Source organism: Fusarium keratoplasticum, chromosome 4 (assembly GCF_025433545.1).
Source record: "Fusarium keratoplasticum isolate Fu6.1 chromosome 4, whole genome shotgun sequence".
Taxonomy (NCBI): Eukaryota; Fungi; Ascomycota; class Sordariomycetes; order Hypocreales; family Nectriaceae; genus Fusarium; species Fusarium keratoplasticum.
Genome location: NC_070532.1, coordinates 4,605,860 through 4,618,249, shown reverse-complemented (window position 1 = coordinate 4,618,249; position 12,390 = coordinate 4,605,860). Strand labels below are relative to the sequence as shown.

General features: G+C 53.1%; 3 protein-coding genes across 3 annotated transcripts; 2 read left to right on the top strand and 1 right to left on the bottom strand.

The window, feature by feature from the left end:
- Positions 1 to 137: 137 nt before the first annotated feature.
- On the top strand, positions 138 to 1,323 carry NCS57_00644600 (MRH domain-containing protein; the record flags this gene model as incomplete). Its single annotated transcript, XM_053056335.1, has 3 exons — positions 138 to 493; positions 546 to 1,056; positions 1,171 to 1,323. 3 exons carry the CDS (start codon positions 138 to 140, stop codon positions 1,321 to 1,323), a joined length of 1,020 nt encoding a protein of 339 aa, XP_052915290.1.
- Positions 1,324 to 6,043: 4,720 nt separating this feature from the next.
- On the top strand, positions 6,044 to 7,402 carry NCS57_00644500 (uncharacterized protein; the record flags this gene model as incomplete). The annotated part of the gene is made up of 3 exons (XM_053056334.1): positions 6,044 to 6,202; positions 6,343 to 7,116; positions 7,175 to 7,402. 3 exons carry the CDS (start codon positions 6,044 to 6,046, stop codon positions 7,400 to 7,402), a joined length of 1,161 nt encoding a protein of 386 aa, XP_052915289.1.
- Positions 7,403 to 8,528: 1,126 nt separating this feature from the next.
- On the bottom strand, positions 8,529 to 9,717 carry NCS57_00644400 (uncharacterized protein; the record flags this gene model as incomplete). Its single annotated transcript, XM_053056333.1, has 2 exons — positions 8,529 to 9,494; positions 9,589 to 9,717. The coding sequence occupies 2 exons, from the start codon at positions 9,715 to 9,717 to the stop codon at positions 8,529 to 8,531; spliced, it is 1,095 nt and encodes a 364-aa protein (XP_052915288.1).
- Positions 9,718 to 12,390: the final 2,673 nt, after the last annotated feature.

The window sequence follows — 12,390 nt, the reverse complement described above, 5'->3', positions numbered from 1 at the left end:
ACGTTCCTTCTTTTTTGGTCTGTGACGTCTAGTTGACCAGGTGCTGCTGTCGCGATTCCAACTGCTGAATCTGCCTCGAGGCGCGACCACGACCCTCGTCCATCTCGTCCGTTTAAACGATCCCTAGACACGTCGATATGCTCCTCCGATCATTGCCGTTCCTCCTCTCCATAGCCTCGGCCGTCAGCGCAGAGCCGGACGAGCTGCCGTCTACCACAACCCACGCCCCAGCATGTACGGCTACGTCGCATACCGGTAGTGGCGGCTTCTACGACCTGCGGCCGGACATGGCGGTGGTGGCCGACGACAACACAAAGAAGTCGGCCGTCACCAAGGATTACTTCTCCAAGGGGTATGACTATGGCAGGAACTTTACGCTCAACATCTGCGGCGCCGTTGTCGATCCCGTGCACGATGTCGTGGGTGTAGATGCTGGTTTGTGGCAGAACGTAAGCGCATACTACATGTCGCGCGGAGAGATTATTTCTATAGGGTTGGTTGACATGTGTATGTCCCTGAGAAAATGCGCCAGCTAATAGAAGCAGTTCCCAATCGATGGATTTGCAGAGCCGAGGTCGCAAGCTGGTTCTGCAATACACCGGTGGCTCTCCCTGTGGTGAGGATGCCGAACCGACAAACGTATTCGGACGACGGAGCGAACTCAGCTACAACGATGAGGATGCGACTTACACCCCCGTACCCGAGGCCTCTCAGGAGCCCAAGCCGATAGACACTCGAAGGCGCAAGTCAACCACCATCTCGTTCCACTGCGACAGAGACCCGGGCAGCACCTCTGCCAGCGTCTCTTTTGTCGGAACCGACCCTGAAGAGTGCGCCTACTTCTTCGAGGTGCGGTCCTCGCACGCCTGCGCCCACGCCGAGCCGCACAAGCCTGGTAGTGTAGGCCCCGGCAGCATCTTTGGGCTGATTGTGCTCATCGCCGTGCTCGTCTACTTCCTTGGCGGCATCTTTTACAACCGAACCGTGGCCCACGCCCGCGGCTGGCGCCAACTTCCCAACTACAGCCTCTGGGCCGGCATCTGGAGCTTCATCTGCGTGCGTCGTCCCCTTTCCTCGAAGCGGGAGAGATATCTTCCCTGAGTGTCACTGGCGATATACGTCAAAAAAGGAGATTGTGGGACTGACGGGGGGATGTTTTTGTTTCTATAGGATCTGTTTCTCCGCCTCCTTACGGCCTGCATCCGCCGCATCGCTCCTCGGCGTGGTTACAGCAGAGTGAGCTCGAGTCCCAGCCGAAGGGATCGCAACAATGAGGCTGAGAACCGGCTGATTGACCAGCTGGACGAAGAGTGGGAGGATTGAGGGAGTTTAAATTTGTCACGGGTTCTGGTGTTTTCTCTCTGGGGGTGTTTTTTTTGAAGCTGGGTTTCTTCTTTCTATCTAGACGGGGACACACTGGAGTTTGACGGGGGTGCATGATTAATGGGTCGACACGCTGCATTATCAACTAGCTCTGGAAGACGGGTTGGTATGTTGGGCAATGCCATGATGCAATTATTTCACATTATTTGGGCAAGTGTCTGACCGGCAACGTGTAACTCCTCATGTTAGCTCTGGATCTGAGGGGATGTGGTGATGTTGGAGTGTTGAGTTCAGTTGGTTACCCTGGAGAGAAGCAAAATCCCCAGAAATCAAGGCCACAGCAGATGAACCCTCGACCCACGGGTTCGTCATGGGCAAATTTGCCTCAATAGACGATCTCCAATAAGCTACAGCAAACCACAACAGACGCTGCAGAAGTCCAAATGCGGACGTGTTTGCTTCGTGACGAACCACAGGCCAGAGGCGCATCTTCAGCGCAGTCTAGTCAAGCCCCCAAGAGGGTCTGAGCGAAGCAAGCAAGACAGACATAACGCACACTGCATTCACAAGTGTGAGCGGCACGGCCCATCCCTAAGGTGATGTACTGTACCTAGCACGGTAGTCACTGTTCTTCTCTCTCTCTGACTGTCTCTCCAAGCCACACTCTGAGCACGGGCCTTGGGGAAGACGTCTCTTGCAGAGCCTGATCGAAGAACTACTCTAGCGTGGATTTGCAGATGGGGATCCTGCCACTAGGCAGCAGGCAAACATGCGTTTGCCCAATTGCCATTGCCATTGACTTGTCATGAATGTCCTGATGGGCAATCGGGCTCTTGGTTCGAAGATTGACATGACGCTGCGGATGCACTGGATACATCCGGATCGAGGGAGTTGAGCGAGCCATCAGAAAAAGCAAGGGTGGTTTGTGTGCTGTCCATTCATTCTTCCTATTGTGTGTGTGTGTGTGTGTGTGCGTCTGTTTGCTTGTTTCCTCACGAGATCTCCCTAGTGCAGACGAACAAGTGTCGAGGGATATGCACTCATCGTCTGTGACGTGACAAACCGACGAGTCGTCAGGGGCCGAGGGCACAACCTGCCATGCCATGTCACTCCAGGCCCTTCTCTGGCTTCTGTCACTTCTGAGAAAAGACGAGAGAGAGCCCTGCCCCACCTTTGGCTCTCAGATCTCCGATCCTCAGATCGATTCAGCCCCAAGAGGATCAGATCATATGCCCCCCCCCCTACTAATGCCTACTAGACTTTAATTCCCCGTAGAATGAAACACAAGATCAGACAGATCCGACCTTGGATCTCGCTTGTACTCAGATCCACGGACCCGGAAATCGGTTCGATCCAAATCTGCACTGCATGATGAATGGATGGGGGATGGTCAGGGCAGTGCAGCTGCCTCCAATAACAATAGGGGGGAGGAGAAGGGAAGAAAAAGAGAGGACGAACCCCTGCCCTTGTTTCTCTCAACGGTTGCCGTTCCCCCTGCCCAAGCCAAAAAGCGTTAGGTGTCTCTATTTTTCTTCCAACGGGCACCAGCAACGGTTTTCGCGTGGAGACGGGAAACAAGTTTTTGTGTAGGTAAGCACCAAGCCTTATTCTGGCGACATCCATGGCCTCATGAAGGGTCTCGCGTGTGCTTCCAAGTAAAACACGTTGCCTCTTTGTCTACGTAACCCATTGAGATACCCGGGTATGCGTTGAATCACAGTGGGCCAGCATATTTCTGCAGTGACGAAGCAGCAAAAGTAAAAAAAAATGGCACGCCCTTGACTTGAGTGGCAGAAGCTCCCTGCATCCAGTTTGCTGCCCTCTCCAGCCGAGTGCACATTTTTTTGCCTGCCCAGTTCAAAAGCCTGGATGGAAAAAAAGTGACATTCGAGAGAAAAGAGGGATCCTAACAGGTGTTCGTCCTCCCGTTCGTAGTCCAACTACGTCAACATGCAATGCAATCCTGGCAGGCAAAGCAATTTTTCATGTAGTTTCCTCAGGGCCTGCAGAGCGTAAGCGGCGAGTCTTGCTGCTGAGGCCAGAGACGCTAAGAATGGTGGGTGGGAAATGTGGCAGCAGGAGAGGCGAGCAAACTTGGGGAGGATCGTCGTTCTGGAGATTTGATTCTGTCGTCTTGAGCTCTGCGAGAGGCCCCAAGAGGAAACTGGAGTGTACTGGGGCTTGTTCTATCTGGCCTATCGAGTACAGAAAGGGGAGAGCTGAGAGATCACGGATCATGGGATCATCTTGGAAGCAAACAATTTCTGTAACCCGTCCTTGCCGTTCCAATCTCAGGTCCCTCGAGTCCTGTCTTGCCCTGCCGTTGCCGACATTAGCTGGTGGCTCCCAATTGCTCCCGCGTTTCAGACCTCTTCCGTAGAGAATCATGGAACGGGTTTCCCAAAACCGAAGGGCCTGCTTAAGCCAAGTGATCTCGGCCCCAGAGGACCCCGTCATCCTAGGAGTTGGAGGGTGTGCCAGCGTGCGTCTCCCTCCCCCGCCGGCCATGATTACAGACACGCCCCCCTCGTGGTCAGCATCCAGAATGTCTCTCTCGGAGAAGACACCCCGTGGGCCGTTATCCTGGGCACACCGCCCCCCTGGACGCCATCATGCGGGTTCCCACGCGGCGACAGGGCAGAAGCCGTGCGACCTATCAGTCCCGGGTATCTGGTATGCGGTCTTCGCCCAGGAGGGAAAGGTCGCCTTTTCCTTCATTAGTCTCGACGACCACGGCTCAGCCCGAGGATATCAAACTTGCTCTGTCCGGGGCTGAACCCCCCCATCCAAAGTTGAGGGAGCGTGGGAGGGGCGAGGAGGGGGAGTGTATACGACTCGGCGGCGGCGAAGACGGGAACGGGAAGCGCTGGGAGTGGTCGAGCTCGAAATGTTTGGGTCTTGCGTCGGTGTCTGCGAAATCAAGGGGGGAGGAGAGTGGAGAGGAGGACAAGTTCTAATGCACAGAGTTAGCAGCACGACCAGATAATGGTTTCTGAGAGCAAGAAGAGAGGGAGAAGAGGGATCTGGGGAACCTTGTGCCCTGTGTCGGCGGCCTGGAGCAGGTGATGTGCATGCTATGCTGAGTCCCGACATGACACGGCAGTGACCGACTTTTTGAAATTCTACGGAGATCCATGGAAGACTGGCAGACTGCAGGTATGCAGCCGGGCCTTATGCAGCGAGACGATGAACTAATGGGGTAGCACAAGGGCAGATAGCCATTAACATTTGACTACTACGAAAAGGTAAATGTTCAAGTTGCAGTCACAGACTCTGAATCAATGCAGGGGTGGTGAATTAAAGAGGAATGCCAGTGTGCACACCAAGTTTACCATCATCACAAACTTGTCCCTCCAGTGGTTTTCCCTCTAGCCTGGGGTGGACCACCAGCTGCAGCTCTCCGAGGGGCTCTCCCTCAAGTTTGCCCTCACCATTTTTTTTTTACCAACCCGGATAATTCAAACATGGCCCCGACGAAAGCGGCGGGGGTCTCTCTTCTCTCCTCTTGGCGTGCAGACGTCAGTGCCCAGGCTAGGGCCAGATCTGAGCGAGTGCCACCACCTGCAGCTAGCCCACCTCCCCGGAGTCAGATGCCGTGCTCTCAACGGCTCAACTTTCAACGATTATGCCGAGTGGCTGCCAAGATTTAAACTGCCTATCCCTGCACTGTCTCTGACCCGTGTGGCTTTAGTTCGCAGATGACGGGCTTGGACGCATATGGCCCGACGGCATCCTCATGGGGCCAGCGCCACCGGGGTGGGCAAGCAAAGTAGGGAGCATTTAATCTACCGGGGTAATGTCGAGAGCGATATGCACTGCCTACGATACTCAGAGACCCTGTGGGGAAGGGGGGGTACGTAGATAATGGAAAAAAACATGCAGGCGAAAAGGGCGACGAGCGTCTGCCCGGGAGCCTCCACCACGGGAAGGGGAAAATACGACGCTGGAATAGCCTGTCCAGGAACTGCAGGCCAGGGGCGAGTGTGCTGCGTGCTCGAGCAAAGGGAAATGGGCACTGGTGTGGCTGACGAGCAGGTATATCAGATGGCCTGTCCCCCCAGAGATCCAAGGGGATGCATCACCTCAGATGAGAGCTCAGATTCTTCTCAGATCCTCCTCAGATTCAATTCCCGCTCGTTGCCAAATTCTCCTGAATAGGAATAGACCCCTGTTCGACGCCTGAGGAACCCTTCTGGCGGTGCCCTGCCCCCCATTGTCCCGTCAACCTCAGACCTCACCCATTGGCCCTAGGCAACCTGTGCGGACACAGTGCGCCAGAGCTTTGCCAACCTGTGCCCACCGTTCCTCTGGACGAACGATCGAGGCTTCCATTTTGGGACATTTCTCAGATTCTTCTCAGAATGGTTTTTAACCGTATTGATCAAGACATGAGGTCGTTCGCCGGAGGGGGGCTTCTGGCACCAATATATAAACCCCCTCTGAATTCTGACCTCTTCTTCCCTTCTCCTTCACACTTCACAACATCATCTTCTCGATTTGCTCCTTATCCAAGTAGCAGATCTTCAAACCTCTTTCACTTCAACCCATCGCCAACATCAAGTATGTTCACCACCCACCCAACCTTCTGATACTCTCTTTTCTCTTCTTTGCATGCAACCTCTGTTGTGTACTGACGCTCCGGCACTTTGCAGATCGCTCTTTGTCCGCACATTGTGGCGGTCAACCCTTCTACGACAAGCCCCATTCCACCGCTATCAACATGTTCGAGAACTTCAACTTCGACGTCACCGTTGAGCAGCTGCAGGCCTATCAGCAGTGGGAGGCCGCTATCATGCAGAACCTCCACAACCTGGGCATTGATCCGGGCACATCGTTTGAGCCACTTGTCATCGACCCTGCTCTCGAGCAAGCTGTCCATGTATGTATCTTCATTTCTTTTCTCGTCTCTATCTTTTTCTCTTCGTCTTCACCCTTCCCATCTTCCACCATTGACTCTTCTTCTGTCTTGAGCTTCACCTATCATCCCTACATGACTTTGATAACTGACCACCACCTCAGATGCAGGCCATGAACAACGTCGCTGTTGCTCCTCAGGCCCAGCAGAACATCCAGGTTGCCCCCGTTGCCCCTCAGGAACCCATTGCCCAGGGTATCCAGAACAACGGCGACATCGGCTTCCCTACCTTCGACCCGGTCCATCTTGATGCCAACCAGCTCGCGAACATCGTTTCTGCCGACACCGCCAAGGTCGAGCAAGCTACCGACTCTGACCACGACACCGGGATTGCCTCTGACGACGACGTCGACGCCGAGGGCGAGCCTGCCGACTTCCCAGGTCTCATCGGCTTTCCCAACCCCGTCCCCATGGCATCCGAGGATGTCGCAGCCCTTGTTCGCCTCAGCGCTCTTCCCACCGACCAACTTTCTCAGGTCATCCTTGATCTCCAAAACAGCCTCCGGCTCAGGGAGATCAGCATGATGCCTGGTGAGGAGATGGACATTGACCAGCCCGAGCAGATTGACGGCATCCCCACCTTTGCCGACGCTCCTCTCTCCGCAACCAACGACATCCAGAACGTTCAGGTCCAGGCCCAACCTACCCACAACGCCAACCGTCCTCGCCCTGACATCAGAAGCTTCCCCCCTCCTGACCACACTCGTGAGTCTCGGGATCAGTACTTGATCGATCGCCGGGCGGATGGGTACACGTACCGGGAGATCAAGGAAGCTGGGGGTTACGATGAGGCGGAGCCGACCCTTCGGGGAAAATGGCGAACTCTCACAAAGGAGCCGGAGCAGAGACTCCGGAAGCCCAAGTGGGAGCAACACGATGTAAGTCATATCCACCTTGAACTGCCTTTTGACTTGTGCTAACCATCTCCCTCTGCAGCTTGAGTTGCTTCGCACTGTGACTTACCGATGGTTCACCGACAACAACAAGCAGGTCGGAGATGCGCGACCTCCTTGGAAGATTCTGGCCCAGGAGATGTTCGACGAAGGTGCCAGTTACCACTTCGGCAGCGGTACTATCTCCAAGATGTGGGAAGTCGTCCACGCCCGCGACCGGGACAACGCACTCCAGGAGATCGCACTTGCCAACGCCAACTCCAACGTTTGAGCAACACTTCACTCCGTGGCTCTTCACGATGGTAACGATTCTCACGACTAACGAGTTGATACCCCATTCCCAACTTTCCAATTGCTTCTTTCAAAACACACAAAAACATGGTGGCTCACAAGGATCTGACTTCACGTTGCATTTGCTCTTCATGTTCTCTAATGGTTTCTTTTCTTCTTCATGATCATCGCTGCGCAAGGGGTTCAAGGTCGCACACAAAAGTTCAAGGCAAATGGAAGGCACATAGGTTCATCAAACATTCAACAGCATCTGGTTTTCTCTCGAAGGATCAAGGGCAAGGTCCAAGTAGAGTAGTCAACCACAGATAGCTTCTGGGCATGGTACCCAACACAAGGATGAACAGGCTGCCTCTAGTTATATGAATTTGATTTTCATATCACAATTGGTCTTGATTGATACTTGAATGCATCGTGACTTGTTTCTTTGTTGTCAATGTTCGTGGTGCCTGCGCTGTTGGTGTTGCACGAGGGGATTCGCAAACACCAAGGCCCGACACTCCACGATAAATAAACGCTCTGATGATTTGACTATTTGATCTTGCACATCAAACATTGAAACAGTATACTGGACTAATTCAAGTTGTTTTTATCTACAGTAAGGTTGTTCGTGATGGCAAAATGCGCTGCCGTGCATTTTCAGCCCCTGGCAAAAAAAGTTCCAGGCTCCCGCCCAGTGCCTCATCCAGACTGTCAAAATGCATCTTGTGGTGTGGCCCTCCAAGCGAGCGAGGGCAAGGTCACGTGTGGAAGAATATTGCAGAATCTGGCACATGCGGAAAAATCTTTGTACACATGCCCGAGTGCGGTTCAATGCATCTGGTCTTTTGATGGAGGTCGTGTTCATCTGTATTGTTGAGCTGGCCGCTTCTATCCCCAGAGAGCTGCTACAAGTATCTACGAACAGGCATTGGAAGAGAGCACGCATTAATTTGAGTAGATGCTTTGAATTATCAAACAAGATGCAAGCCGTGACTCATATCCATTCGTACATACATGAAATCCATTCCCTTCAGATTTATTGGATCAGCAGTAAATTTCCATCAGTTACAAGTAACCTGGAGAGCATGGCCTTCCATCTATCCAGACCGAGCCGGCCGAGACCGCTTCTAAAGGGACAGGGGGCCAGGGTAGAGGTAAGACGGAACACCAATGTGCTGAAGACCGCGGTTGAGAGCACCAGGAAACTGCTGGATGATTTTATAATCATGCTCTTCCTTGACCAGGACGGTGCCAGCCAAGATGGTGCCGTTGACGGAAAGCTTGATGCCGAGAGGCTTGCCCTCATCGTCCTCGAGATGAATCTTGTCGGATAGACGAGGCAGAAGAACCATGGTGTCCTTGGTCATGGCTAGGTTGTAGCTGATGCAAGATGGTCCGTCAAGGGGAGGTTCACTCTCGTGCTTTGGATGACGCGTGATGGTAGCTTCGACCATGCAGCCCTTCTGGTACATGTCGAGGTAGGTTAAGTGCAGCTGATCAGCATCCATGCCGGAGATATTGCGGGCGATGGCTGTGAAAGGGAGTTTGGCTACGATGGTTCCAAAGAGTTTGTCCTTGACGGTGAGCTTATCAGCGACAATGGACCAGGGGGAGTCCGGCCCAAGGCCATCCTTCATTCGCGAGATGGGAATCATCTGAACATGCCGGTGTGCCTGGCTGGCACCCGAGAACTCGCCGCTGTTAAAGAAGGTGAATAGTCCATCACCACCGTCAGGGTTTTCATAACCGTCAATACAAGCACGAATGGCGGCAAAGTCATCTCTCTCGAGTAGATGATCCTGATCCTTGAATTCGTTGGTGGCAAGGATGAAGTGCTCAGCTGCAATGGCGAACTTGTTCAGGACAAGGTAGTGGGAAGGACCGAGGTCTGAGATACGGAGAGCTTCGGGAGGATTGTTAAAGACGTCGTTGGCAAGCATACGAGCCTTCCTGGCCTGGCGCTTGATCTCTTCCTCATCGGCTTTGGGGACATGATGGGGGTCGGTCTCAGCTTGGGCTTGTGACTGAGGAGCAGCGGGGGCAGCACCAGGCTCAGGCTTGCGTGAGAGACCAGGAGCGAAGCGCAGTTGGAACTCGACAGAAGTTAGTACCTGCAAGGATCACACGGGAACATGTATGCCATCCATGAATGTCATGTATGTCATCTAACAGGGGGACGACACTTACAGGGACCCCGCCAAGGGTCAGGACGGCCACCTCGGTGGAGTAGAACGTGAGCTCCTTCTGGCCAAGGGCACGGGAGAAGGCGGCCGAGACCAGCCGGGGCAGGTCATTGATAGGAAGAATGCCCGGCATGTTGTCTCGAGAGAGGGTATACTCGAGAGTGACAGCAGTGTTCGGGCAAAGGTGACGAGCTGGCGATGTGAGCTTGCTTGCTCTCTGAGGTTGTTTGTCTGGGTCTGTGCTGGTGCGGGAGAAAAAGAGGAGGGCGAGGTACCTGGGTACAAGGTTCCACAAGGTTCGATGGTGGCACGGGTAAGACATTCGGTCCATTGACGTTAGGCCCCCCTGCCCCTGGACCCTGGCACTTTCAGCGCACCCAGCTCTCCTTGAGCTGCTGTAACCGCGTTATCTCCACTATAACGGTCCTCACTCTAGCATCCTCCGATACTGCACCTTCAATATCGTGCAACTCTGCTCTCCTGGCTCGACACCTTGTTTGATTTTATCTCGCCATTTTTAACATTATTTAAATTCTTTCGTGGCCCATATCGATATGTTTGCCGCTCTGCTGAAGCATGGTGCACTCTCAGTCTTGCTCAGTTCCTCTGTTGACAATTCAGACCTCCCGCCATCTTGCTTCACTCTCGAACTCCTCTCCGCAGTTCACTCGCCCTGTTCCTTGGTCCCCTACCTAATAAACAAGGATCTAACAGGAAAGAGGACCTTATGAGGATTGTGGAACATCCAGGAAACTGGTGAGTAGTACCAGATTTCCTCTTGGGCGCTCCCTAACAAATCTCAGACTCCCCGACCGCCATCTTTAATCCCGACAACCCGTCCCGTCCCTTGCGCCACCCTGGCCTACTGCCTTCTGTTCCAAATCCTTGAAACTCCCCGGTGACACGTCTATATGCATGTGGTGTCACTGGAGCACGTTGTGGAACCTTGCCACCGGAGGATTCCCACGGGATCACAGCAGAAAAGAAGCCTTGGCAACGAAATTGCGGTCAAGGATGAGCGGTCAGTCATTGAAAAATCATTGGAAGCCTTGTTGAAGCAAATACCCGATTCTGGACTCAGGAGACAGGGGTCTGGCTTGGTGGTTTAGCTGGAACTCATGTCGTACATAGGTGGTTTGCCCGTCCCCTCGTCGATCATCACCAAAGTAGCAACCAGAAGGAGAACCTGACCGCCTAGATGTCTTCGGTATGTACCCAGATGCTCGTTCATTGACGAAAGAAACCTTCAAGCCCCCTTTAGCCCAACTTGGCTTGACGTGTTTAGCACATGCAAGGTCCTTATGAGACAGTGCAGCTATTTATCAGGTCCTGTACTGCCAGAGCTTATTAGAGAGTGAGAAGAAATGCTCCAAAGATATACCAGAAGCCTCATGTAAGTGCAGACAGCCCCATCGATCCGTGGCCGGAATGCCACTAACACCCCACTCGCCCAGGTAGCCCCTGCAATCCTCCCGACGATCCATCCTTTGTAGCCCAAGGATACCTACAGAAGGAGGCGTTCCAAAGCCTTGAAGAATTTGGGGAAAGAGAAAAGACTCCCGGAGCTCCCGAGATGCTCAACGGCCTAGATGTCTACCCCCTGGGCGTCCGGGGTCATCGTGACACAGCAGGGCTGGGCTAAGGGTCTGACTTACACGCGCAAGGCATGCAAGACTTACAACAAAGGGAAGGGAAGGCGGTACGTCAGTGTCCTGGCAAGCTAGACTGGGATCCCTGGAGAGATATGGGCTTGAACTAGATGCAACGACCCTATGAGCGTCAGAGATAACTCACGATAGGCTCAATACCGTTACAAGCCATACATGGCTAGTGGGACCGTACCGCAGCTAGCTTCTGGGAAGTCGTTGCCATCTAGTGGTGTATCCTCAGCGTTCAAGGTACGGAATTCTGTGGTCCTCTTGGTGTATAGCGACCGATGCTGATAGTCTGGATTGACAAAGACCATAGTTAGAGCCTCGTGCTACCGAAACCCCCTACTCCTTGTCCCCCAATGGCCGAAAGCCCCCACGATCGAATATCCCCGTGATCGAGAGGGGCGAACACTCGAAGCCTATGGATTCCTGCTACTAGTCCGAATTACTGTCATGAATGAGGATCTTATGTCTGTTGATAAGCCAGCTCTGGATCTTTGACACTCCGCAATCTCGCAGTGTAACTCGCAGAATGGGCTTGGAAACGAATGTCAGAGGGCTATGAGGGAAGCAACGCTCCAAGACTCGTGCGTTAAGGAGATTATGAAGCCTTTTTGGGACGAGGAATTTCCCGAGAAATGTAGGAAGTACGTGGAAGGCCTATCAGTCTTGCTTCCAACGGACCGCTGGAAATATCACGACATGGGGTGACAGGCGAGAACAAGTTTCTTTGCAAATATGCCTAGGCCTGAATACATGGTACGACGGAGCCAAGAATAACCAGGGTCGCAGGCAATGCAAAAAAATGAATACCAGATGCATATTTGGATTAAACGGAGCTTTTCTTACTGGAAACAAGTTCAGAGCACAGGGTTGGGTTAGAGTTTCTCCGCTCCGCTTGGCGGTACTCCAGGGGAGGCACGCTGGAGTGTGAGAATAGGGGCACGAGGTTACAACTTGGGTCTCTTATGATACTATCAATCTAAAATTTCCGGACCCATTGAACCCTGAGATTATATTGCCGGTAATTCCAGAACAATACGTGTTTGAACTCTGAAGGGACATGATACAAAGCGATGGCCCCTGAAAATGGTAGACACGTTTGCGATGGAGGTTTGCAATTGTGACTGATAAGATTCACACCAAGATTTCCC